We start from the raw sequence: 26674 nt of genomic DNA on the forward strand, positions 1-26674 counted from the left end.
CAGTTTTCGTGCTTCTTGCTTTCTTTCATTGATTCCAACATGCCTGTCTCCTGAAATTTTTCCAAGACTTGGGACACCGGGTGCTTCTTGATGGAGAGGCCTTTTCTCTCGATGCCGTCCTCCAGCTCTCAAATCAAATATCTGCGAGGTGCTGAATGACACTTCTTCTCAACGGCGTTGGAGGTGGCCAACATCCGATTTCAAATTCAATGTTTTCTGGCTTGGGCCCTTCCCATTTGGTTCATCACAACACAATGATTACGGGAAGTATGACAATAACGACGAGTGGCTATTTGCAAAAAAGACTTTGTCGACGGCGGCTTAAGGTGGTCTTCTTCCAAACGTGCTTCTATTCGAAAGCTGCGGAGGCAATTTGCTGAATCGAAGTGGTCTGGACTGAACACATCTTTTGAGTGGGTGGCATCAAGCATTACAATTGGCATGGCCAAGTCATCGGTGATTACGAGAGCTCGACATCAATCAACATCATTAATTGCTCAATGCTAAGTCTCCTCACCGTCTTCGTCCAACGCGAATAAGTCTTGAAAATTTCTCATACTGATTTATCCTCATTCCCTTGCCCTTTACACATTGTCGACAGATCTCTTCCTTTTTGGGGGGAGGGCCCATACCATCTTATTACGGTAGAGCAGGACCATGTGTACAATGTACGTCGCAATACTTGTACGGCGTGTCTTTCCATCCCACAGATCCGACCAGGTCGAGCCAGATCGAATTGAAATGAAATCCAAAAAAAACTCCATACATATACAGAACACATGCGAGAAGTGGTTTGATAACAATAACACTGCAGCGTGATCAAAGAATTCAAACAGAAAAGTCGTAACATATACTTCGATTCATCATTCGAATATCAAATGTATTTACACTAAGTCGCTCTCGAGGGCGACGAAAGACCCAGGCAAAGTGGGTATCTCTGTTGGTCAAGCGGGCTCGTCCCGTCCTGTCAATAATCGAGAACTGACGGTGGCCGAATCCGCCATCCGTTCGGGATGTGATAGCACCGTCGCTCATCCAGTAATGATGCGTGATGATGTCGGCATTGTTTGTTTTCGCCTTTATTGGGGAGGCTTGATGCTCCCTTCGTTCCATCATCGTCCCTGTCACTAATTCCGAACTTCGTACGCTTGCCTCACTTCTCGCAAGAGGCATGCTCACATGCCTCTCGCTTCGCCGGGAGTTTTCCGGTATCATCCCGGCATCGCATAGTATGCGTCTTGAAAGTCATGTGCCAACACTCCCGTATCTGTCGCAACAAAAAGATGATGCTAATTTTTGCGCCATTGAAATATCGATTCAGAATCTTCAGGCAATTTGGTAGCCGAAAAGGAGATGGTGCGTATTTTCAGCTAGGTTGTCACAATGTTATCCTCGTTTAACGCGGGCCAATGCCGGAAAAAAATTCTTGAAAATGAGGTGCCTCTCGTACTTCGAAGGCGATCCCACGAGACGATGCAAGACAAGTGGCCAGAGTTTCGCCAGCTAGCGAGAGGACTTGTCCGGGGCTCGGTCCTCGGGAGGCGAGATTTCGACAGTGTTTCAGCTTTCCGGGAGTCATTCAATCTGAAACACCAGAGCGGTCCCCCCAACTTCGGGATGACTTTTTGTTGCGTTCGGATTCCATTTTCAAGGACGCCATGGCAGACTCCCATGTACATTTCCACTCGTACAGCAGATCACTCCGCCAGAGGTACTTCTTCAGTATCTTCTCCAATTTTGTCCAGTCTTGCAGGAAGTCCTGTGCTTTCAGCTCGTTCCGTGCACTGGGGCCCAGTAACGTGCATATTAGCGTGTCCACATATGGAGAAAGTACATCACTTCGAGAACCTTCGGCGGCCATAATTATGGTCCAGACAAAGTGATGGTATTGGTCCAAGGTCGATTCTTCAATTCCACGCTTCGAGGCGAGTAAAACAAGATTCTCCAGCAGCAGGCGATCTTGAGCGCGAAAGTAGCTTGCAAACGACCGCATACTGATCATGATGATGCTTAGGCAGACAATAGATTCAGTGACGCGGTCCGAGACTTCGAGATATCGCTTCGCATACAATACCACCATGGTTGGACAGTAGATCCTGGTACGTGGGTAACGGTCTTCTGTGTCTACGCAGATTTGCTTGTGCGCGGCGATAACCAATCTGATGACTTCGGTGCTCAATCGACAAGAGAGTGCAAGCTCTCGAAAGCCCTCAGAAAGATCTGCGAGGCCGGTGCAGAGATCGGGAGGAAATGGATGTGCGGGATATTGCAGGCGCGAAATTGGCAGGTCTGGTTCTTGCGAACATCGTTTGTCGTCACTCGTTCTGACTGCTTCCGTTTCTCTGGACACGCCTGTCAAGTCCGCGACGCGCTCTGCACTGGACCAATTTATCAGCGCCCCGCTGTGTGAGTAATAAAATTGTCAAAGTCGCGCTTACTATTCGAGCACCGCCCTCAGCGTGCCATCTTTCCCCAGGGCTTCTGCGCCACCTCTCATGCTAACCATTCTTTTTAAGCCCGTGTAGTGAACGAGTAATTCTGCTCGAGTCCCATACTTCGCCTGAGGATGTAATGTTAGAGAGATGAAGAACCAAAGGAAAGAGCAAGCGATCTTACTGCGCCGTCAGTCAAGAGCAAAGATGTCAAAATAGCAGCATCGTCGGCGCAAGTTTTCGGATTCGTCAACTTTTTCCGCAAAGCTTCAATAGCCCGACCATTGTGATAGGCAATATCAGGCGTGACTTTGATTCGGGCGTAGGAGTAGTTGGTTTCTCGATGGACCAATGAGAAGGCCACAATTGCTTCAAACAGGTCTTCGTGTTCCATGCCTAGTCTGAGGACTGGCAGGTAGACATTTGGTAGTTCATTGGTATGAGAGCTGAATGGATCATGCAACAGGTGAACCACTACTGAAAATAACAGTGGTAAGCTTAAGCGAATCAAAGTCCAGAGATGTTGGCCATACCATAGTCGAGTGCAATATCAACAGAGCGAGTATTTTCGATCGGCAAAGCATTGAATTCGTCTCTTCTTGGATGTCCCAAGGCCCTCTGAGGACTCAGCGGTGGAAAAGGGTCCCGTTTTGGGGGGGCGCATGATTTGGCTTGTCTCTTTTTCAGTCTCCGTGAATGTGACGAATGTCGTTTCTCCAGGTTTGGCGCTCGCATAATGACGAAACGAAGCCCTTTCCCCTTTCCTAACTTTTCGCCTGGTGGAGTTGTCGCCGCCGTGACGATGACTTGGTTTTTCCCAGCTTGATCTGTGGCTATACATCGTTCAGGACGGCTCGCAAGCAAACTAAGGTTGGACGGGGCGGTGCCAATGTCCCCATGGATATTCATGGTGGCGATTCAATGGACCTTCTCGTACCAAAGACTCAGCAAGAGATATTGGACATGAGAGTCGAAAGAGCGTTGAGGAAGTCGAAACCGAAACCCGCAGCAGAGTATATGATGGCGGGGGAGAGGAGTGGACAGAACCTTTTCCCTTTCCTGTCCTCCAAGATTATGGTCCGATAGAGCAACGCGGGATTGAGAGTATATGAACTTATAGTGACGGGCCGAGCTGCTTTTGGAAACTGGATTCAGCCAGCTGAGGGGCTCTGGGCTATGACACACCAGCTGTATAGATTGTGCACCGGTATTGGCGGGTCTAAATTTGATAATGTCTTAATAAGAATTCCAGTCAAGATCTAGTCCTTTTGAACACATCGACATGGTGGGTACTACAAGCCGTGTAGCCCTGAGGCATAGCCAAGAACTATGGGCCGAGTTCCCTTCGGTGTCGTTCTAACTCCGTCGGTGGGCCAGAAGAGGTATGCTGGGGGTTCTCACTGCGGTGTCCAAGCTGTTGAAATAGGAAAGTGGTCGACAGGGCGAAAATGGCGGATCTTCCAACGGTGCGATAGAAAGCTCCCCGCTAGCTTTTCGCGATACTTGCTGGGTAGTTGGGGCTGAGTACTGGACGAGTCCTCCTATGCGATATGGAACCGAGTCAATAAGAGGCCGTCTTAGCTTACGCCAAGTTGGAAAGAAGATCGCCGAAGCGGTGGTAGAACATGGGGGCCGGGTTACGCAAGGACAACATGGTCGAACAAATACACACAAGTCTTACGGTAGGCCTTCAGCCGTGGATATTGTGAAACAGTCCTAAGGCAGGGTCAGGTCAGGGAGAAAGGGGGTGGGGAATAATCAGAATAGATACTAATTGAGGGAAATGGTCAGCATGATACGGAACAAGAAAGGCTAATGAGGCTGCAATGCTACGGAGGACGGTAGGGGGAGGGTTTGCTGTGCAAAAGGTGTCGTAAGCGAAGTACGCCAGTATGGGGTCTATTAAGAGTCTAACCATATCTGGAAGGCCATTCCCTGTTTACCATAGGAAGGATTTGCACCCCTGGATGGTCCAGCCTTCACAATATACGCCACAGGAAGTTGGATCGATCATGGCACCATTTCACAAGCCTTTGTGGGGGAGATTACTTACGGACCGAGTATGATAAGTCATTCGCCGGGAGAAAGATGAGAAAACAATGGAACAAATTCGTATTCCTCATGTATGCCTTGACACCTCCATACCAGACACCCAACACCTAGTTATCAGGCTGCCACGATCCACCGTTGCCAGATAACCGAAGAAGTACACTTACCTATTTCTGCATGGCATCCCCTTTCACGAAAAGTCTCGGCCCTCGAGCACCACTGGAGCAACCAGTGTCCAAATGTAAATTGCATAGCACACCCATGCACTGATGATCTTGATCCAGCTCGCCCAATATGTCCGTCCCACCGGGGTGAAGTCACTTGAATTCTCGGGATCCATCTTCTGAGTCAACAGTGTCGCGACCCAGCATGTCGCCAGGAGGAAGATGACATGGAACAAGCTGTAGTTATATTGAGTGCCTTGGCGCTCGTCGTCCTTGGAGCCCACCGTGGCATCATCCTCGTCGTCCGAATCTTCGTCCAACGCCGACGCAGGCAAGGCACCACTTTCGACTGCTGCCCTCATAATCTCTCTGCGTGATGCGGGTTGCTGAGTAACCAGACCGTGTTCATATTCGTCTTGTGTCAGTTGAGCGTATTTGTTTTTGGCCGTGTTAGACCCCATGGCAAACCCTTGTGTTGCTGCTCGCGTGGTGGTATAGGCTATAGTGAGCATAGTGACGATGGCTCCCAGAACAACAGTCGTGGTCCGTGCTCCTCGAGCTCGAATGAGGGGATTGCAGTGCTTGTCGTCCGGCTCCATACAGACGGCAGAAAAGGTGAGATAAGTGCAGTACGCCGCCACCATGGCGGATTGAGCCAAACCTGCCTTGGGGTTGGCATCTTGAATAGTGGGCTGCACACTGAGGATGGTGATGACAAATATGAAGATCAGGTTGACGGTGATGGCCGAAATGTTCATGCTGCATTTCTTGCCGGCAAAGTAATAGCACATGACAATCGTCATGGCAAACGCGGCCAGGTACATTCCCAAGCTTGACCCCATAAGTAAAACCTGCCAGAGTCGATAGTTCGGTCCGTCGCCCTCGTCAATTTTATCCTGACAAAGCTCAGCCCACGAATGAGCGAGATCCACGAGGAGGATAAGGCCAAGAAGAACAAAGAGCATGGCTCCTGGGTAGGCGATATAATTTCCCCAAAATAGAAAGAACCCTTCCGGGATGAAAAAGGACAGGACGATGAAAGCGAGCCAAACCAGAATCTTTGGACCCCAGAAACCGTTTTGTAGACCTGACCGACCATCTTTGGTGCTTTTAACCCCAACGAGGAGAATGGACAGGATGAAGTGGAAGAGGGCGAGGGCGAAGTTGATGCGCTGAACCGCGAAATAGCCATAACACTCGGACGAACCGCATTTGAATGTCATGTAATCAAGCGTGAGATGTTCGAGTTTTCGTATAGCCCAAGGTGTGAGCATAATCCATGCCACAATACTGTTAACCAACAAAATCATAGCATATGCGATTCTGGTGGCTATGGATGATCTGAACTTGGACATGCCGCACGGTCCACAGATCATGGAGCATGATGCCGCTCCGCAACAGGAGGCAGCCACCGACCATACCGTCGCCGCGGAGGGGAGTATGAGAGCCGGGATCGATAGGACGGCCCCCATCTTGAGGGAGGAGATGAATTGATCAAGGGTTCCTTGGTCTCGTGATGGGAAATCGAGTAGCGGTTGACTTCGGATATTGCTTGACAACTAATTCAGTGTCCGATTGATGCTCGCACAAGTGCTGCGTAGTTTGGAGGATGATACAAGTGTCTCTAATTCGGGTCGTTGAGATGTTGGAGTTGGAAGCTTCTCGTCGAGGTCGAAGAAGCGAGATGATTTAATTACGCGGCGCAGGCGGCAACTGGACAGTCGGGTGAGGTTGACAAACAAGCGGGGCATTCTAATTAGGGCAAGTTATCCGGGGAGACGTTGACCCAATTGGCTGACTCTGGATAGGGGACTCGTGGACTGTACCGGTTCCAATGCCGGGCCTCAACTTATTATTGAACAATACGCGATCAACCGTCTCATAACCTGAATTCTTCAGGCTTGTTGATTTCCAAGTTCGGCCATGACGGAATAGGCTCAATCTCCTCTCAAATCTCAAAGCCACAATGTTCTACGCTTCCGACCCCAAGAGGGAACGGATAATATCCGTGATCGCATGCACGACGACGGCATTGGCCTGTGGTTCTAATGTACGCATATCTCCCTGACGGCGACTTCAATGCTGACTGAACTTCCAGTATGGGTACTCCGTATGGGGGCCTACCTTCGCTGCACGGCTGAAGTTGACGGCTACAGACAGTAACCTCATCGTACGAAACCCCTCCTACTTTCTTCCCCCCAGAGAAGGACCCAAACTCATACATTTTAAATACGCAGGGAACCATGGGCAACCTGGGAATGTATGCCTTTGGAATCCCAGCGGGGATGATGGTTGATGCGAAAAGCCCAAGATGGGGAGTTGCGTTAGGGATACTGTTGTTTGCAATGGGCTATTATCCAATTGCCCAAGGTACGAACGCAATTGTCCTGACATTAATGCCGGGACTGACAAGGACGTAGCATATGAGGCTGGACCTGGAGGATACAGCGTGTTTTCGATATGCGTATTCTCTTTCTTCACTGGCGCTGGAAGCTGTTCGGCATTTACTGCGTCGATTAAAGCTGGTGGGTACCCGGTTTCCCTGCGCCAGAACGATGGTTGACTCTAGCAGCTGCCCTGAATTTTCCCCAGTCTCGAGGAACAGCAACAGCCTTCCCCTTAGCAGCTTTCGGTCTAAGTGCTTTATTCTTTGCAGCCATCGCTCTCTTACTTCCCCCCGGTACCTACACCTTTCTCATGCTTCTGGCTACCGGGACCGTCTTACTACCGGTGGTCTCCTTTCCCTTCATGCGAGTCTTGCCGCCCCACACTTATCCATACGAACGACAAGTCCTTCACCGACGAAGATCTTCTGGGAGTCGAAATTCCCCTCATATCGAAGAACCAGGTGCGCACAATGGCAACCCTAAAACCTTATCCTCAACAAACACAGGATATCACCAACCCGACGTCATCCCGGATGCAGGAGATGAAAATTCTTCACTTCTTTCCAAATCATCTATCGAAGATGCCGAAGACTTCGAAGGATCAAAGCACATCGAATCTGACAGAAACCACGAATCTCCACATCTCGATATCAGGGGCTTCGCTCTCTTGCCACATCCGGAATTCTGGCAATTATTTTGTATGCTTGGGCTCTTGACTGGTATAGGCCTGATGACAATCAAGTACTCCTCTTCCTGCCCGCTAATCTACAACAGAAACCACTGACGTCAAACTAGCAACATCGGCAACGACGCCCAAGCGCTCTGGAAACATTACGACCCATCCACAACACCCGCCTTCATCGAGAAACGCCAAGCGATGCATGTTTCGATCCTCTCCTTCTGCAGCTTCTCTGGCCGTCTGCTTTCAGGCATCGGATCTGATCTTCTTGTGTCCAAACTCGGCCGATCCCGCTTCTGGTGCCTGTTCACCTCCGCCCTAATATTCTGCATGACCCAAGTCATCGCGACCGTCATCTCACATCCCAATTTCCTGGTGTTCATCTCTGGACTCACCGGCCTTGCTTACGGCATCCTCTTCGGCGTCTATCCAAGCCTGGTGGCCCACTGCTTCGGTGTCCACGGTCTTAGCCAGAACTGGGGAACCATGACCCTCGCACCCGTCATCTCAGGTAACATCTTCAACATCCTGTACGGGCGAATTTATGACTCCCACTCAGTCCGCAACGAGGACGGCGACATGGAGTGTCTTGAAGGTCGCAGCTGTTACAGTTCGGCGTACTGGGTTACTTTTGGCGCCGCACTGCTCGGCGTCACCTGCTGCCTCTGGAGCATTTGGCATGAATATCAGGTCCATAAGGTCAAAGAAAGCAAAGAGAGGCGGAGATCAAATCATGAGAGAACCGCTTGAATTGAAATATCGTCTAGCCGGTCCTCTTGTTTCTCCCCGAAACCCTTTTTTCGTTTTTCCCCAACGAGGAGATTTGAATTCTTATGTTGGATCTTTGTGTTGAGGAGGCGGGGGGGCATAAGAGCATAGATGACCATGAGCGTGAATACGCATGTAGATATGATTTTTGGGGCTTTTGGTTTGCAGGAACATTAGACGGTATATAGATCGCTTTGGATAGACATGCAGCGTCAGCCTAGTTTCGAGTCCTTTTTTTTCAGGGCCATCAGAGAAAGAAAAAGGAAAGAAAAGTCTCAGGTTAATGGACTCAGAAACTTGAATCATATTTCGTTCCGTGGTCTCTGATCTGATCTGATTGATTGATTGTAGACCATGGCGCAGCATCTTCAGCCATGGATGGGATCGTTATTTCAAGAAGGCATTATCAAGCACAGCCTTGCACAGCACGTACGCCATGTGGAACTCGTAATAACCCTGAAATACCCACCCCAACCAGCGATGTTCGTGAAGAGGTTCTGTGCTCAAACAATAGAAATGAGAAGAAGAATGAAAGAAAAGAATCCAAACAAACCCATCCAGCATCGTATCATGCAAAAATAACCCTTTCAAGCCCTGGAGTATTGGGGATCCTTTCATAGAAGCCTGTCCCGAGACCCTTTTTCCCTAATGCCATTGTTCCCATGCCAAACCAATTTTCCCCAGCTTCAAAAGACCCGAAATGGTTCCGAAGAAGACAGTCTCTAACACTCGTAACGCCTCCTTTGGGTGCAAAACCGCATATCTTATTGGTACAATGTCCGACGAGAAAATCTTGAATCATCAACACTCATTCATTTCAAGCTTTATCTGGGTCCGTGGTGATCCTCGCAATCTCCGCTGCTGCAGGTTCCTCTCCTTCGGCCTCCACAGGTGGGCTTGTGACCAAGTTGCTTGGAGTGACCGGCGTGTTGGCGGGCAGGGCGTTCAATTCACTGATTTGTTTCTCCAGCTCTCGGATCCTCATTCTCAGCATTTGATTCTCGCGCGTCAGATTAGCAGTCTCGGCTTGGTAGAAGGCGCTTTCATCGCGAAAGCTGTTTCTTGCAGCAGATTCGATTGGCGAGGGAGGCCAGTCGCCGCTGGTTCCGATACTGGATTCGTGGCCTAGAAGAGGTCGTAAGGCCGGGGAACGACTCGCGCTGGAGGGACCGCGAGATATGCGTCTCGTTGGTTGTGGAGCCGCGGGGACCGCGGGATGGATTGAAGGGAATGAGATCGAGCGTTCAGAAGCCGGGGTTTCGTCGTCCACGATTGCATGGCTGTTGCCCGTCACGGCGAAGTTGCGTTGTGATGATCGTGTGGAGGGTTGTTCGTTCTGAGAGTTTCGTAGAGCGTCGAGTTGAAGTTGTTGCTCTCTGATCATTTGTAGCATCCGATTGACTTGTGCCTCTTGTTCTTGCTCCAACTCATTGTGAATGTCACCTAGACTTGGTTGTCGTTGATGATGGGGGTCACCAGTGGCAATGGCGGGTCTTCCGCCAATGGTAGATGGACTTGCTGAGACGTAACTGTGGCCAACACTGACTCGAGGATCATTGCTCGAGAGCTCACCAGGACTGGGAAGAGTTGGGTCGTTCAAATTGAGGTTGAGAGCGACTTGAGAACGGCGACGATCACTAGGCATTCGGCCAAGTCTGGGCGAGCCTCGATTGCTCAAAGAAGATCTTCGGGATTCATTTGCGGCATTGGCGATGGCAGCAGTGGCCAGTGATAGGGAAGACGTTCGAGGTGAGGGAGTCTGTCGTCGGTTGGGAGGGGACGCCGCAGATTGCATAGACCTGGGCTGCATGGGGGAGGAAGACATGGATCTGGAAGGAGGAAGAGAATTGAGATCTGGAGGAGCCATGGTGAGCAGGTCTCAGAAAATGATGAGGATTATAAAAGGATACGGTTTGGTCAGGGTCGGGCAGGGTAGGACGAGGCGAAGAGGCAAATCGCGAACTGCAAGCTGGACTGAACAGGCGAGGCCAGGTGACCATGACGATGCTTGGCAGAAGTAATAGTCACGTTGAAGACGAGAAAATTGAAAGGGCAATGGAAGGATAAGCAAAAGACACAGGATGACAGAAATGAATCAGCCTGAAAGTTCTGTCTAGGATTATGTGCGGATGTATGTGGTGTTTTTCCCCTCACTGGACTACAAATTTGATGTCGGGCAATCCGGACTCTGTGAGACGCACATCCACGTAGAGAGACGATCAGGTATAAGGCTTGAAATTGAATGTTGTGTGGCGGATGAAGTCACTGCAGCGGAGCCCCTCAAATAATAACGCATGGAAAATCACCTCTGGCCCAGGTACCTGCATCTACGTCATGTTCGCCTGGAGAGGCTGAGGGCTGGTACCGGTTATAATGGCGTATCCCACACTCTCGAGTCCTCCCTGACCAAATTCATCGGGCTGATACCGAGCTCGATACCCTTGGAGCATCCTCTGTGTACATGTCTCCAACGAGAGCGATCGGCTGTGTAGTTTTGCAATGGTATTGTGTGTCACCCGCCATTACTTATAGGCACCAGCCCCCAAGGCTCACCTCCGGGGCGGTAGAGTGGCGTTACTCACAGTAGATACGAGTCTTCTCTGTTTGTTGTGACCGCCATCTCAACGCGTCTCTGAGACTCTCACTCGATCCAATCACCGGGTCCAAACCACGGTTTCATTTCTTTGAAGGTCAAGGCTGTCCAGTGTCCATAATATGAACTAGTCGACTAGCAGGCCACACCGGCTTCGGCACTTGGACACCTCTTACACCACTCAGAGTTCTTTGTGGGCAGCTAGCAGACGATCGGTGCCCGTCTCTCCCCCAGCCACTGGATTTCCATTCGCATCCTGATCCCAGCCTCCCGCGCCTCCGTCCATCACCATCACAACCAACCTCCACTACAACCATCATTGTTGTTGCCTCCCTCTACCATTCCGTATCCCGCAACAACCCCTCCGGGTCGCAATCCATCAATTCTCCGTACCTCTCATCGCAACTCGACCATCACTGACCGACTGACAACTCCAACAACCATGTCCGGTCTACCTTACCTCCAGAAACTGCGCAAGAGCGATCTTACCGAGTTCGCCGAGACCAGCAAGTTGCCTGAGTACGGACCTCATGCCTCGTCAATGCGACTTTAGACGCGTAGATTCTGAATCGCATCCATTTGCGCATCATTGCTAACTGGTATGCGACCGCAGCTATATTGGTTTGAAAAAGTCCGAACTCGAAGTCGCGCTCGACGAACATTTGCGCGCCAACTCCTCTACCTACAGCAAGAATCCATCGTTGAGCGAGTACTACAAGCGCCTGGCAAGCAGTTCCCGATCACCCAGCAAGAAGCTGGCAGAGAAGGTTTCAGACACTGTCAAATCCGATGAAGATGCTCCTGCCCCTGCGAAGAAGGTGCGGCGCAAGACTGTTTCGCCAACCGAAGAGACGTGAGGCGGCCGACCTTACCACTTGGTGTATATGACATGGCTAACGAGATCCTGCAGCACCGACACGGACTCTCCAACCACTGCGGTCGTCAAAGCTCCTGCGAAAGAGGTCGCACGTCGTTCTTCCATCTTGACCTCTCCAATCCCTCTACCACCATCTCCAGCGGTTGTCACGGATGCTATTGACCAGCAAACGCGTCGCCTTCGGACCTCAATCTCGCATGCATATGAACAAACCCAAATCACCGAGTTCGCTGATGCTACACGCGACCTTCTCTCATCGCCTTTGGCTCTCAGTGTCATCGCCATTCTCCTCGAGGGATACGGGCTTCGCGCCCAGATTCTCCCCAACAAGCTGTTGACCGAAGTGCCCGCCATTCCATACGTCAAGTCCACCAAGACTCCAATCAACGTGCCCGATCTATTTCTGCTCTTGGATTCCAAGTTCTGGAGCCCCTTTTCTCTCTGGACTCTCACGTCATTCATTCTTCCGGCCTTGATCTCCTACTTTATCAATCTACCCCTCAAGGCCCATCCAAGTCACACTTACACGACTCGACGAGCCACCCTTCAAGCAAATGCTCAAATGCAATTTGATCCCTTCATCTTCAATCTCGCCAAGGGTTTGATTGCATACTTGGTCTACGCTCAACATTTCAGCCTCGGCGGCCTCTATCAACACTTCACCATTGCCACCGTCAACGAAGCCATCCCCGGTGGTTATGTTGCAATGCTGACCAGTTCCGGTCTCGGTGCGGCTGTGAGCCTGTACGAAGCTGTGTTGAAGAAATAGATCTCATGGGACGGATGGGTGAGTGGGGGGAAAAGAGAGAGGAATCGAATGGATTATAAGGGTCATTGTGTTCTAGGGATGGCTTGTGTGATGCACATGTACGGTGCCTGGGTTGGAGAGAGCAACTGGGAAACAGGATGAAACGAGTTACGAGTATCTCTGTGGACATTCCAGGCGTTGTGGACATTTCCCCTTTTCTCGTTCGCGTCCAGTTCCATAGGTTTTGGTCGAAACGGGCTTTATACCCATGGTGCTATCGTTGGGCGAGGTGCGTGTCTGGTGCATGCCCTGGGTTGGATGGGTATCTTTGTTTCAGGTACAAAGAAAGTCATTTCAAGTCTTCCTGCACTCGTTTTAATGTCATCTCAGACCTCGTCCCTCGAAACACCCACCGTACTGTACACAGAATGGCGCAGCACCCAAAATACGTCGTCCACTACGAAAACGATATTGTAGAATCTAGCGAAATCCATTGAATAAATTCAACCGTCGGACAATCAGGCGGAGGTATCCTCATGTTCGTGTCTCCCATTGGCCATTCAACCTTCCGGATTAAACATCAGCCCTCACAATTGCATTTGCTTTCTTCTCAATATATGTATTCTACGAGTGGAGTCGACCTCAATTCTAAGCTGGTTTAATTGGGACCCATCGCATGGAAACCCCGACACCGATGATTCTCACATAGTCTTCTCCGGTTTGCTTGGTCTCTCACACCGATTGACAATTGTCGCATCACAATGCCTGTTCCAGATGATATCTACAAGAATGACGTGGACTTCACGACATTGGCTCTACAATACCCTGACTTCGCGAAGAAGTGCGCATTGCCCCCTCTTCCAACTACGCTGCTCGGCCTCTGTATTCTTTCTCCAGTAAAAGACCGAGGAGAGGGAGAGGAGCCTGGTTTCGTCCCCTGTTGATATTACCTTTTGGATTTGAATCAACTGACTCTTCCTTGCAACCAAAACAGGTTAAAACCAAATCGTCAACTGGACTTCTCGGACCCAGAGAGCGTCAGGTTCGTCGTAGTCCTTGGTGTCAGACCATCCTTCAAAACGCTATCTCGGTCACAGTGTGCTAACGACGCATACATGATCAAATGCGGGCAGACAACTTACCATGTCCCTCCTACACCGAGACTTCGATCTTACAGTCGACTTGCCTGAAGACAGGCTGTGTCCACCAGTATGTTCAAGCGTCATCTAGTACCCTTTCACGACGAACGCTCGCGGTTTGTGGGACTCTGCCAGCGACGACCAGGGGTTCCTTAAGGAAGTCTTGCAAGTCTGACGTTCTTGGGGCATAGGTTCCGAATCGGTATGATTACCCTGAACCGTGACTTCATCGCAAATCTTCAAGCCGGTCACAGTCGGGCCTATGTTACTGACGATTATCCGTGATCCAGCTTCAACTACATACTCTTCATCCAGCGACTTCTCGACAGCACATCGCCAGATTTCCATGACGGATTCGATCCAGGTCGCCAGGTCATTGGACTTGACATGTATGTCTACTAGTATCTGACATCTGATCCATTCTGTTCCCATCCCATCATCGCTAGAATTCTTGGTGACATTTCGCTGATCATGTGTGGACTTAAAAGCGGCACTGGCAGCTCAGCAATCTATCCTTTACTCGCATGTCGGCAACGAGAGCGCTGGCTCTTCCTCGCCACTGAAATTGATGAGAAGAACCGGACCTCCGCACTGAAGAACATTGCTGCGAATAATCTGCAGTCGCGGATTAAATTGATCGACACCGACCCGAAGGGCAAAAAGCTGATTCCTTCAGCGGAGTTAGAGAGGTTTAACCAGTAAGACGATTCCGTTCCGTTCCATTGCACGATATTCGATTAGCTCTGCCAGGAGTGACGAAGGCCGTTGAAGGATGAGTCCTACGTATATCTAACATCAGAGAAACTTTGAATAGTATCGACATCCTCATGACAAACCCACCATTCTACACCTCCCAAGCCTCCATGTCCGAGTCCAGCAGCTCGAAATCCCGCCCTCCGAATTCAAGCTGTACAGGCGCCCCAATCGAGATGATCACGCCTGGAGGTGAGGTCGCATTCGTATCTCGCTTGGTTCTGGAATCTGTGCATCCGTTCCTCAAGACTCGCATTCAGTGGTTCAGCGCCATGCTGGGCAAATTGTCCAGCGTAGCCATGATCGTTGAGCGCCTGAGAGAGAAAGGATGCGAGAATCACGCAGTGGCGGAATTTGTACAGGGTCAGAAGACGCGCAGATGGTGTGTGGCGTGGAGCTGGATGGGATTGAGGCCCAAGAATGCCGTTGCAAGGCAAGTGGGGACGGGGAGTGGGGTGGAGAAACGACTCCTACCCCCTTTGACCGAGGCGACGTTCGATATTGATGGTCAGGTCGAAGACATCGTACCGATAATGGATACGGAAATGGCCAAATTGGACTTGATGTGGAAGTATACACCTTCGACAAGGTCGGGGATGCTCTTAAGTCGCGAAGGGGATGTCTGGAGCAGAAAAGCGAGGCGGAAGAAAGTATTTCAGCAGCACGAACACCAAAACCAGTGCCCAGATCAAAAAACCGGCAAGAAGGAAGGGGATGAAGGTGAAGATGAAGAGATGAAAGATTCAACACCGCCTCCACAACCACGGCGATCGAACAAACAATGCGACGCAGTGAGAGATGGCTCAGACCCTAGCTCTGAATCTGATGACGGATCTGAACCAGCTTTCGTCGCGCGAATCTCAATGTCTCCGTCCCCGACAATGGCAGCGACGAGTAAGAGGATGGGAACGGGAACGAGACTGCACATCCGGCACCTCCAAGGCTACGACACCGTGCTCTTTGAAAGTTTTACAGGGTGGTTGAAGAGGAAGATTTCAGGGCGTCGGTAATCACTCCCAAACATGCGTGATGGAAGAAGGAAGAAGTCCCAAATTGTTTCAGCACCTTTTGTTGTTGCTCCATATTGTATGCTTGCTTTGTCTTTGCTTTTGCTTGTCGCTGACTCATTGACTTTCTGCGTTCACTTCGTTTCTCATGGCCTTTCGTCCACGAACTTACCACAGATTCTCCTACAGTTCCAAGAGAGGGTAAAGGAGTGTTTTCGTCCATTGGCCTCCAACAGCTCCGTCCCTCCTATTTTGTTATCTTCCCTTTCTCTTTTCTCCTTTTCCCCTTCAGCTTCGATGTCTCCATGATCTTATTTCTTACCCTCCTCCATAATCTTCCTTAACCTCTCACTTGCCTTTGTGCCCTCCCAATTCTTCCCCCGTCCCAAAACCCTCCTCACCGCGCTCCGTGCTTTAAACCTCCATTTGCTCTCAACTTCGCCGCCCGTCCTCTCTCGTTCCATCGGTCCCAACTCCTCATACTTCTTTACCATCCAGATAGTCTTGTCAACGACACTCTCCCACTGCCTCTCACTCAGATTATCAAATTCCTCAGACGCAGAGAGGGAAGTTAGGTGTAAGCGCCATGAGGTTTCGGCGTAAAGCAAAGATTGGGAGGGGCGATGGCGCCAAAGACTTAGAGTCGAGAGGAGGGAGTACAGTTGCGAGCTGGAGGTAGCGAGGGGGGTGATTTGGTTGTCAATTAGGGAGAGGAAGGCGCGGGGTGTATACGGGAGTGTGGTATTATTATAGGTATTGGTAGGCACTTCCGGCGTTGTTTTGGGTTCATGCGGGCCTTTGTCGGCCATGATGGAGGACTCGTCCTTCCCGCTCCTACTCCCGCTTTCCCCAGCGGCAGCAGAATCCGGATACACAAAACTTTGCGTGACGTATTCGACCAGGACCTTCAAAATCGTCAGGTCCACTGCACGTTCACCTTCCTTCTTGCCTCGTAATTCGACAACCTGTCCCATGGCCTGGATGATTTCGTTCCACGGCGTGTCTGCGCTGGGCGGAATACTTGCCGCGACTGTCAGGTAGTTGTCCCAGATACGAGCGTCGTCGCGCTTGAGGGTTGCAGCGCGGCGGAGGGCGCGTAGGGCTTCTCGGACATGTCGATATGGATCGGCCCTTGCTGGGCTCGATGAAGGTGGTGTGAGAGGGTCGGTTGGTCCTTCGTCGCCCACATGCGATGGTTGGGAAACAGCGGTTTCATCATCAGTCATAATCCGTGTCTGTGTCTGCGTCTTCGTCTGCGGCACATCAGCAGAGGGTCTAGGGAGCTTTGCCAAGGCCACTGCCAAATTCGACCAGGCTTCGGCGTCTTTGTCATCCAGTTGCACGCAGCGGGTAAACGACTCCGTCGCCCCCATGTATCGTTGCAATTCAAGCTGTACGCAGCCCAATGCGAACCAGCTCGCGCGATCGAGGCGGGAGATATTCAGTGCAAGCGAATACGCGTCGGCCGCAGCTTGAAAATCTCGTTTTTGGCTGTAGTAGCGACCTAGGGAGCGCTGGGCGCGAGCATATCGACACGAGGATATGGTCCAGGAGAGAGTGTAGTAAGACGGGAGGCCTGTGATGTCGCCCAGAATACATAGGAGACGGGGGGCATCTGCAGGAGGAGGAGAACGAAGTTTCAATGTCTTTGGAGAAGAAGAATTGCTACCATCTGACTCGAGAGGTTCAACCGGCGCATTGTCAAAAAGGAGGCCCTTCAACGACTTGACGGCTTGGTCTTCTCGATCCGTTGCAGCCAGACACAAAGCGACTTCAGCGTGCATCTGTAATCGTTCGTAGATTTCGAGCGCTGTCTTGAGACCGCCCATGTGTGTCCAGCGCGCTGCTAACTCGGCCTCTAACTCCCACCTTAGAGGTGGGGAGAGTTGGTAAATATATTTCATGCGTTCAGCCACGGTGGCAGACTCTGAGGCTGACGGTTTGGGGAGGAATGTATTTGGCGTTGGTGTGGATGTGGAGGATATGCCGGATGTGGATCCGGAAGTTGGATCTTTTGAGGCCGTAGGAGGCGGTGTTTCGGACGTCTCAACAATGACTTGATCGACAAGAGCTTGCAATTGTAGTAATCCTCTCTCGGCTGTGCGGGATCGATAGCCTTCAATACGACTTCGGACAAGTAAGGCTTGGGTATAGACTTGCCAATTTGACGAGCCGCCTTCGAGAACCCGGGTTGCGTATGGGAGTGTTTCTTCCCGGACAAGGCCATCCGATGGGGAAGTGTTGGAGATACTCCTCGCGATAGCTAGGAGGATGATACTGTCCATGGGAGAGAGGAGTGGTTGGTTTGAAGGGTCCAGGGAGGATAGTTGAGGTGATAAAGAAGAATCCGAAGAGATGACTCGAGTCATCGTGCTTTCGGATACGGGTGACCAGTTAGATTTGAAGTGGATTTTCTCGAGGAGCGTGTCGTCGTTGAGGGGGAGATTATCAGGCTTTGTAGGCGGGTTGGGCAGCGGAGATGTGTGCTCATGACGATCTTTTGGGGTTGCTGGTGTCTGCGACATTGATGCAGACGGCGGAGCTATCGAACCCATGAGAGGAAGATCGGGAGTCTTTGGTCGTGACTGACGGTCGGCATCTGCACTGCTCTTCCTCGGTTCCGTATCTTCTGCCTTGCTGTTGTTGCGACTGCTCTCTGGCCCAGGTCCGTGGTCTCTGCTCTTGGCCAGAACGACGAGTTGGCTGACGTCTCGGTCTTGAAATTTTGTCCGCTTCCCCAGTACGCCAGTCAAAGCGAATTGAAATTGTCGAATTGTTGCTGCCCTAGCGAGATCGGCCCTTGCAAGTGAGTCGTCTCCATAATACGTACGTATTGTCGCTCGTTCGACCAGGAATTCGACAAAATGTTCCTCTGCAGCAGCACTATTGAAGGCGAGGCGGGAGATAAGTTGATGTTCAAGAACGTCGGCATCAGAATAGATGATGTCGTGGAGGGTGGCAGATTCTTCCGAGAGGAGTTTCTGATGCCAATAGTTGATCCTAAATCTTGCTCTTCGACCATTAAAACCTGCTTCAGCAAGGACAGGGTTGGACATTATGACCTTGGCAAGCCAGAAGAGTTCAATATGTGGGGTCAAAGGATATGGCTGGCTACCGTCAACCGAAAGAAATTCGAGGATTTCTTCTCTGGTAATTTTCAGATCATTCCGGTGCGCCTCGGGAAAGATTGATTCTTCCGGGTTGACGTCAAGAGGGGGACCTGTACAATTGGCCTGGAGGAAAGCTTCCAGAGAGGTGTAACCAATTTCAAGGAATGATAGCTGATTTGTCGTATCATTGAGCAGAAACTTCAGCCTGGAGGCGACACCAGATACGAAGGGGACTTTTTCGGCATGTACAGCATCGAAACCCAGTAGTTTTCGAGTAAGAGAGCCACGGAGGATCTCCAAGAAAGAAGATCCTATCTTGGGATGCGGAAAAAGACACTCCATTTCCGTGATGTTCTTGCTTTGAATTGAAACCTTGAAATCAGAGGAACTTCTTGGTATGGTACAGTCAATTTAGAATTGTCGGAGCACGCCAAGGTACTTCAGTGGTCACGCCGAATAGGATAAACTGGCGCCGCGCTTCTCGTCCTATGGACAACGTTGATAAAGCAAGAATCGAGCCCAGTTGCCCGAGTAACTTGCGCTGGCATTAGTGACCGAGAAGGCTTCCTGACGAATGGCAGAAGCAGAAAGGATGAAGTTCATTTTCTGGGACAGGGTATGCGCAGTTCGTGCAGTTCCCTCTGGCTCAGGGAGTAGAGAGAGAAAAACAGCCACACCAGATGATGCTCTGAAAGGCAGAATCTTCTGCGGGAGTTGATTGGTGGCGAATCAAGGTTTGCGTTTCTGTGAGCGGATTTTCTCGCCGAAATTCATTCTGGTCACGTGTCTCATTCCTATCTTCCTGTGTGCCTGGCCTTTCTACTTATTAGCATCATCCCCAACTCCATACAATGCTGCTGTTGATACACCAGAAAGTCAAAGGCCAAAGTCCCGAAGGGTAAAAGAGGGTATCATACAGAAATCTTCTCCTGGAATCGATCCCAAAGTCTCCAAACTTTCACATTCGATCTTTTGATTTTTCTTTATTTTTCCTCTTTTTTTTTTTTTTTTTTTTTTCTCAAACAGCTTTTACTTATATCCTCTTGCCAGTTCGCCCAGCCTGAGCAGCTTTTCTCTTTCTATAAGCATCCCTATACTTGATGCGGCCCAGTGTGCCAAGGCCATACGCCAGAAAGAACAAGAGTGTCCAGGCACAGGTAACAATCAATCCTGTGGGAAAGATACCCAAACTGGTTCCCGGCAACACGAAAGGTACAGCGGCACTAATGGCTGCAGCGGCCGCGGTCGATGTCACAAGAGTGTCCTTGAATTCTCCTTGGAATTCACCCACTACAAACCAAGCTCCATCAGCTGCAGTGATGTTTGCAGTGATGGGTTCTTGCGAGTCGTCGACGGCGTTGAGTTTAACATCAGGGAGCATCAATGACATGATTTGAGTTTCATTGAGCTTGCTGAGTTCCAAATTGCTCTGGAATGTGCCAAGGAGTGAATATTGTTGAACTTCAGCCATACTGGATTGTCGTTCCACCACATCTCTCTTCCTTCTCTTAGTCAATGATTGAAACATGGTGCTGGCCGGATATGTCACACTGATCATGATATCATTCACAGCCACATCCTGAAACTTTCCGGTTGCATCAAACATCTGATAAAGTCGGAGGTCCGCCTCAAAGGCACCCTGCTTGGGATCGTATTGCATGATATTGTAGCAAGCCGCCATGCCGGCAGCGTTCTCGACTGAGGTGAGTCCTTCCAAAGCATTGGTGCAAGCCGTGGCAATGGTTTCGTTCGTTGCCGCGGTTGGTTCGGCCACGGAAAGAAGCGAGTTCGATCCTTGTGGTTCTCGACGGAGAAGTCGTCCAGCATCTCTCCTCATATCCTCCAAGTGATTTCTCCTTCTAATTGCATTGGGGAGATGCATAATTGATTTGGCCGAACCGAGGTCGGCTGCAGCCACGAGCAACAAAGCTGAGGCGGCGACAACTGCCGTCAGCTGCATCTTGATTTATCCTTCGATAATGACTGTGTGTCTGTGGTCAAGAGATTCAAAAGGGCCGTCGAGACCGCTCGACAGTAAGACCAAGCACTGCTTGTACAAATGAATGAAGGCACGGCCAGCGAACGCCAAAGAATGTAGAGGTCAGAGAAAATGGGAGAGGAGCCTGCCCACGAGCATGTAATGATGAAGAAAAGAGAGAGAAAGGGAAGAACTCGGTTGTGCAAAGGAAAGTGGTCTGAGTGCTTGAGCAGGGCTGGGCTGGTATAAAACGTCTACTGTTAGGGAGTCCCGTCGCCAAGGAGGTTTTGATGGTGTGTGGTGGATACATGCTCTGCTATCGTCGACCAACCCAAGCCGAATTATGGCGTGGAAGACGTCCCCGTTGCTAGAGAGCAAAGGAGAGTGGATTTGGGTATGAAACGAAGGTAAGAAAGATGGTCGTAAGACCAATTGCGCCGTGTACCTTGCCGAAGCGGAAAGAGGTGGAGGACGAGCGAATCGCTGACCATGGTTGGGTTTCGGATATGGGCCCGGTCAAAGGTTGTCGTGTGTCGTGCGTCTTCGAGACTCGAGAATGCTTCTGTGCAATCGGAGGGACGAAGGGAGGAAACCCAGGAGGTCCAAGGAGGCTGCAGGGGGGGGCCCGGATGTTTCCAAGCATGGATTTGTGACACAATGGCGTGCATTGTGGCAGATGGGCACATTGGTTTGCGGAGAAGGGGGAAGGAATCTCGGGTAGCCATTGGGCGGGAGGCCCGCCTTGGCTCTATCCTGCTACGTACATGAGAGAAAGGAGAGCACGCAGGAGGCGTCTCCTTGTCGCCGTAATTTTCTGCCGCCTTATCGCTGATATTCCTCTATCAGACACTTTATCCGGTCTTATCCCCACCGCGACACCAAATCTGAAACCGACCTTCAAGACCGCTCAATCCATTGGCCATCCTCGTCTGCTCTTCTGGTCCTGCTTCGACTATTTCGAAACCATTCGACCGCCCAACCACGAGTCCTCCGACGAGTCTGGCATTCCATATTCAACAATTAGCAACTAAATACAGAACGCAATCATCACACGCACTGTTTTATTCCTTGACCCACCAGCGCGGGATACTCAGTCAATTCATTCAAGAGGAGGGCAAGCTCTCGATACTATTTCCAACGAGGCTAACTTGGCTATGCGCGCTCTATCCTCATCTGACCGGACCGCGTACCGCCCTCCACATCATGTCTCTTCAAACCACAGCACAAGGCCAGAGTCAAATCATTCACATTGAATAATGGTCAACATAAATCATTACCATAGTCCAATGTCGTGTCTCCTCACACAAAGTCATGCCAGAACTGTGACCCAATTTTTCTCGTCTCATCTCATCTCCAGCGACTAATTCCCCGACCCTTGCACCATCCTGAGGAACTCCCTCACTCGTCCCAGCTGGGCGTTGTTGCTCATCTCCTTCTGTTCGCTGATCACTGCTTGCACCAGATTATCCAACAGGTCGTCCACCTTATCTTCATCTGCCCCCGTACACAAGCTCACAATCTTCTTGTATCGCTCTTCCAGTTCCCCACTTCGAGCCTTGAGTGTCTTCGCCATCTGCTCAAGTTGCTGGTTGTGTCGCTGATATACCTTGGCTCGGCCAGACATCACTTCTGCTCGTTCAAGACACCCCAGGAAATTGCCTTGCTCCTGGGTCAATGCCACGCTGTTTGGGTTCACCTCACCTTCGGGGAATAATTGCGCCACCAGAGGGAGCTGTCCATCAAGATCAAGTCCTTTATCAGCTTCGCCTACCGCAACGTGCTCTTGGATCGTGGTCGGCGGATCCGTTTCACTCAGTTCTGCCCGCACTTTCGCCGCCGCTTGACGTAAATTGCTGATTTTCTGCTCTAGCTCTTCTTTCGCTCGGACTTTGGCTCGAGCCTCGTCAAGTCGTCGTCGCTCCTCAGCTAACGAAGTGCCCGATTCCTTCAATGCTGCGTTGGTCTTGTCCAGAATCTCTTTCTTTTCTTTCATCTCACTCGTAAAATCAGCCTCGGATCGTGACAGGACCTCGCGTATGGCTGCGTCTTGTTAGCGTGAGACCACCTCCAGAAAGCAAGTCACTTACATGTCACGAGTCCTTCTTGAGCCTCCTCAAAGGATTTCTGTGAAGACCCATTCGCGGGGGGAGGCGGTTCGTACATCGACATGCTTTGTTCCAGCATCTGATTGCTGACATGACCACCCACGCCGAAATCCACGGGGGCAAGGCCACCTCGGTTTCCTATATGAGGATCGGCCCCGACTTCGATTAATTGATCGATGATTGTAGTCGTGCCGGTTCGTGCGGCCAGATTCAAAGCCGTATCCCCAGCCTTGTCTTGTGCATTGACAATATCCGTCATGAATCTCGCCAACGTCATGGGATTCCCTTGATTCTGGCTCTGCACTCCGTTCATGGCATCGAACGACATGGATGGTTGCGCCGTCGACGTGCCCTGTCGAATCACATACTCAAGCAAGGACTCTAGGTAATACTTTCCAACGGCCGCTCTTCCTTTCATCGCCGAAGAGACCGCAATATGGTGCAGCAACGTCCGACCACGCCCGTCTTTGACCTCGATACTAGGTCCGAGAAGCTCCAAAAGAGCAGGGAAACTGGTCTGGTCGAGGTTATTTCGAGCTTGGCACGCCGCGATCAAAGCAGTTTCACCGCCACTGTTTGCTCGTCTCATGTTGAAGCCTCTTTCGAGCAATTTTCTTACCAGCGCAATTCGAGCCAAGGTTGCCGCCCAGTGCAATGCAGTATTACACGACCCATCAATCGGAAGTTCAAATTCGTCTCCACTCAGCCGAAGGAATGCAGGGTGGTCGTCAAAGTCGGTTCGCGACGGATCGATGAAAAGATCCAGAAGGAGTTCTTTCTTCTGCTCTTCGAGTGGTCCAGAAGGGTGTGGGAGGGGTTCAAGTCCATAGGACAGAGGGTCGGCCGTGATAAATGACTGGCTGGGTTGGGAGAAAAACGAGGCATTCTGTTCGGTCGGAGTACCCTCCTGAAGGCCCAATTCCATCGATCCATCGTAAGGGCCACCAAGAAATGAGGACTGTGGTGACGGCCGAATGCGTTTTCGGGGAGGTTCTTGAGCATCTGTGCCGGGGAATTCCGCGAAGCTGGCGCCTTGACTCATAACACCACCGTTTGTTCCAAAGCTCTCTTGCGACGCCATACTGTGCATGCTTTGTTGACTGGCTCCCTGACCGTACATGGTATCCTGACCGTAGTTAAAGGATTGGGATTGTCTTCGCGGGCCAATGGAGCGTCGTCCGTCCATCTGACTAGGCGAATCCAATCGGGTTCTGTTCAAGGCGTGAATGGCATTGGCCGCGGTGCTGGACATATTTTTGAAAAAGGTGCCTCCCGATGACTGGCCCACAGACCGACCATCACCACCGTACAATCTCTTTCTCTGCGCGGCCATGGCTTGCTCTTTGGTCGGCGTTTCCATTCCCTGTTGCATACCGGACATACCATCAGAGGTGATGTCGTATTCCAATAGCGGTAACAGAAGTTGCTCGACACCGTACTGCCTGCAAAACTCCCGACCCCGCTGATAGTTGACCCAGGTACCTTGGTACTTTCCATACCCACCCTGGACTTTCTCATGTTCGCCCGTGATTTCTTTCTCCAGCACCTTCGTTCTTTTCCCTTTGTCCACTCCGGCGACTTTCAAGATCTGTGTCGCATTTAGCCACGAGTCCGTTCGACGTCGCATAACAGCCACTCCATTAACTTCCATTTCGAAAACAGAGACATTGGAATATACGGCCTAGTTCCGAGGTCAGCAAATACATTCCAGAAAATTCTCCTGGTGTCAGCATCAATAACTAACCGTGTAAATTTGCGGTTTAACCCCATTCGTGTAAAAGTTTGATGGCTGCTGATATACATTCGGGTCTGGATACCCGCCAAAACTATTTGGAGCAGCCATCATGCCTCCATTGGACATGGGGGGAGCGCCATTCATATTGTATACCATCTGCTGCTGCTGGGCCTGTTGCTGTGCTTGTGTTTGCTGCTGATGCTGGGAGGCAGGACGAGGAGGTGGAGTCGGCGCAGGCGTTGAAGTGACCGATTGAGCCTCGTAAGAGCCCATCGGAGGAGCAGACTGAGGAAAAGAGCCGTTCATGGAACTCGAATGGCCGTGTTGAGGAAATGATGGGGGTGGTTGCGCATAAACTCCTGAATGTATACCTCCCGACGCCATCATTATTTTTCAAGATAACAGAATTCACACAGTGAGCGGTCGAGTAAATGTATCTTTGGGTCCCGGGGTCAGAACATATTCCGGCGCGGTAACTGGAAATGTGGATGTGCACGGATCGAGAGATCGAGATGCGATGTCGAGGAAACCGGCTAGGGGAAGTGGACGGAGGAATTGGCTCGGCCGTTGGCGCCCAGGGTGGGTTCAACCTGCGATATTTGGTGGGGTTTCGTTCAACGCAGTCAACACGAAGCAGTCGACTTGACAGAGTATAGAAGTGCGGCTTGCGAATCTGCACGCCGTTGAGAGCAGGCTTCTGCAGTCGAGGCTGGAGGAAAGTGTAGCACGTCGTTTTCGTAGATTTAGTCGGTGGGGCTCCTCTTTGTCGCGTCGCTCCTTCTGGCTCGACTAGCGCGTTTTTGATCTCAGGTATTTTTTATCCCTCAGGTCCAGCCAGAACAGCTTCAGTCAATGCATGCGGTCCATTCTCACACACTTCACCACTCACTCAGGATGTGAAATGGAATGACTACAAACCCACTCCACCTTTACCGTGCCCTGCTCAGGGAATGCACCTATCTTGCCCTCCCAAGATGCCGCACGTTCATGAAAAACTATGTCCTTCATTCCTTCCGTCGCTATCTTCCCAAATACAAACCAGCCGGCAGAACGAGAACAGGCCGCGAGATAGGCTTTGGAAGAGAACTCCGCCTCCTGCATTCTGGCCGAAAGTTCCTCTCGATGCTTAGACGCGCCAATGAAGGGCATACAGGGCCATTGGAAAGGGTTCTTCGCATGACTTACGGCCGGATGGGTCCACGACGATATTGGTTGCTCGAAAGTTTTGTGGCCTCCGAATCGAGCTCCCCCGAATTCTCCCCCTCTGACAGCAGACCCGTTGAAAAATACTCAAAAGAATGGGAACCGCCGTCTAGACTGATGGCCCTGGTCAAGAGCCAATCTGTCCAGCAAGCCCAATTCGAGAACGGAGTCCCGAAGGTGAAGCCCCGCTTCAACCCGCCTGCCACCAATAGATGGGGCAAGCCCTTACCAAAGAGCCGGTACAAGAACCTGAAGCACAAATGGTACAATGAGAACCTGGATGCTGTGCTCCCGCCGCTGCCAGAGACAGAGTACAACGAACTGCGCGACATGGTGACGGGCAAAAGGGACATGCCGGCCCTGATCCCGCGCCGGGCCAAAGCGCAGACATCTGAGGAGGGCAAAGAACAGGAGGAGCTCATGAAGCAATCCTCATTGATTCTCGACGGCCCCAAACCTGGGTTAAGAGGAAAGGATTTCCGTGTTGACCAACCCCACAAAATCACTCCTCGTCTGCTACGCCGACACCTGGCACGGGTCGTCCTGAAGAGGACTCCGCTGGTCAAAGCGGCCCTTCCCGACAAGAACAAGCAGGATCTTGTATTCTTCTGGCATGACGGAACTTCGTACGATATCTTGCAGAAGGAGAAGGTGACTGTGCCCTTGACTCAAAGACAACTAGACCTGTTATTTGGCTGATCCTCAGCCGCAATGATAGTTTGCTCTACGAAACACGAAGACACGGAAAGCCCTTTCAACTGATGCCTGAGAACATCATGTGAAATCAATCCGCTGCAAACTCAATCCGGCCAGCCATTCCACTACCTTTCCGTCATGATTCCTCGTGTTTGTCATCGTGCTCGACACGCGATCCCACTGAAAAGATGACTAGATTCTGCTCCTCATCGAGCTTTTGTATCAATTTGTAAGAAAGCCATACCATTTTC

General features: G+C 50.9%; 10 protein-coding genes across 10 annotated transcripts; 4 read left to right on the top strand and 6 right to left on the bottom strand.

Moving 5' to 3' along the window:
• Window positions 1-1579: 1579 nt before the first annotated feature.
• Z518_07639 (uncharacterized protein) lies at window positions 1580-3341 on the bottom strand (the record flags this gene model as incomplete). The annotated part of the gene is made up of 4 exons (XM_013415768.1): window positions 1580-2378; window positions 2439-2560; window positions 2617-2909; window positions 2966-3341. The coding sequence occupies 4 exons, from the start codon at window positions 3339-3341 to the stop codon at window positions 1580-1582; spliced, it is 1590 nt and encodes a 529-aa protein (XP_013271222.1).
• A 1330-nt stretch (window positions 3342-4671) lies between these two features.
• Z518_07640 (uncharacterized protein) lies at window positions 4672-6117 on the bottom strand (the record flags this gene model as incomplete). Its single annotated transcript, XM_013415769.1, has 1 exon — window positions 4672-6117. The coding sequence occupies one exon, from the start codon at window positions 6115-6117 to the stop codon at window positions 4672-4674; it is 1446 nt and encodes a 481-aa protein (XP_013271223.1).
• A 494-nt stretch (window positions 6118-6611) lies between these two features.
• On the top strand, window positions 6612-8461 carry Z518_07641 (uncharacterized protein; the record flags this gene model as incomplete). The annotated part of the gene is made up of 6 exons (XM_013415770.1): window positions 6612-6695; window positions 6744-6815; window positions 6883-7015; window positions 7066-7170; window positions 7218-7773; window positions 7828-8461. The coding sequence occupies 6 exons, from the start codon at window positions 6612-6614 to the stop codon at window positions 8459-8461; spliced, it is 1584 nt and encodes a 527-aa protein (XP_013271224.1).
• Window positions 8462-9296: 835 nt separating this feature from the next.
• Window positions 9297-10346, bottom strand: Z518_07642 (uncharacterized protein; the record flags this gene model as incomplete). The annotated part of the gene is made up of 1 exon (XM_013415771.1): window positions 9297-10346. One exon carries the CDS (start codon window positions 10344-10346, stop codon window positions 9297-9299), a length of 1050 nt encoding a protein of 349 aa, XP_013271225.1.
• Window positions 10347-11514: 1168 nt separating this feature from the next.
• Window positions 11515-12718, top strand: Z518_07643 (uncharacterized protein; the record flags this gene model as incomplete). The annotated part of the gene is made up of 3 exons (XM_013415772.1): window positions 11515-11591; window positions 11686-11925; window positions 11983-12718. 3 exons carry the CDS (start codon window positions 11515-11517, stop codon window positions 12716-12718), a joined length of 1053 nt encoding a protein of 350 aa, XP_013271226.1.
• A 740-nt stretch (window positions 12719-13458) lies between these two features.
• Window positions 13459-15599, top strand: Z518_07644 (uncharacterized protein; the record flags this gene model as incomplete). The annotated part of the gene is made up of 7 exons (XM_013415773.1): window positions 13459-13538; window positions 13692-13739; window positions 13831-13906; window positions 14028-14038; window positions 14127-14225; window positions 14325-14534; window positions 14651-15599. The coding sequence occupies 7 exons, from the start codon at window positions 13459-13461 to the stop codon at window positions 15597-15599; spliced, it is 1473 nt and encodes a 490-aa protein (XP_013271227.1).
• A 308-nt stretch (window positions 15600-15907) lies between these two features.
• Window positions 15908-19048, bottom strand: Z518_07645 (uncharacterized protein; the record flags this gene model as incomplete). Its single annotated transcript, XM_013415774.1, has 1 exon — window positions 15908-19048. The coding sequence occupies one exon, from the start codon at window positions 19046-19048 to the stop codon at window positions 15908-15910; it is 3141 nt and encodes a 1046-aa protein (XP_013271228.1).
• Window positions 19049-19739: 691 nt separating this feature from the next.
• Window positions 19740-20666, bottom strand: Z518_07646 (uncharacterized protein; the record flags this gene model as incomplete). Its single annotated transcript, XM_013415775.1, has 1 exon — window positions 19740-20666. The coding sequence occupies one exon, from the start codon at window positions 20664-20666 to the stop codon at window positions 19740-19742; it is 927 nt and encodes a 308-aa protein (XP_013271229.1).
• Window positions 20667-22044: 1378 nt separating this feature from the next.
• Z518_07647 (uncharacterized protein) lies at window positions 22045-24797 on the bottom strand (the record flags this gene model as incomplete). The annotated part of the gene is made up of 3 exons (XM_013415776.1): window positions 22045-22724; window positions 22772-24470; window positions 24534-24797. 3 exons carry the CDS (start codon window positions 24795-24797, stop codon window positions 22045-22047), a joined length of 2643 nt encoding a protein of 880 aa, XP_013271230.1.
• A 633-nt stretch (window positions 24798-25430) lies between these two features.
• Window positions 25431-26426, top strand: Z518_07648 (uncharacterized protein; the record flags this gene model as incomplete). The annotated part of the gene is made up of 1 exon (XM_013415777.1): window positions 25431-26426. The coding sequence occupies one exon, from the start codon at window positions 25431-25433 to the stop codon at window positions 26424-26426; it is 996 nt and encodes a 331-aa protein (XP_013271231.1).
• Window positions 26427-26674: the final 248 nt, after the last annotated feature.

This window comes from Rhinocladiella mackenziei, assembly GCF_000835555.1.
Source record: "Rhinocladiella mackenziei CBS 650.93 unplaced genomic scaffold supercont1.5, whole genome shotgun sequence".
Classification (NCBI taxonomy): domain Eukaryota; kingdom Fungi; phylum Ascomycota; class Eurotiomycetes; order Chaetothyriales; family Herpotrichiellaceae; genus Rhinocladiella; species Rhinocladiella mackenziei.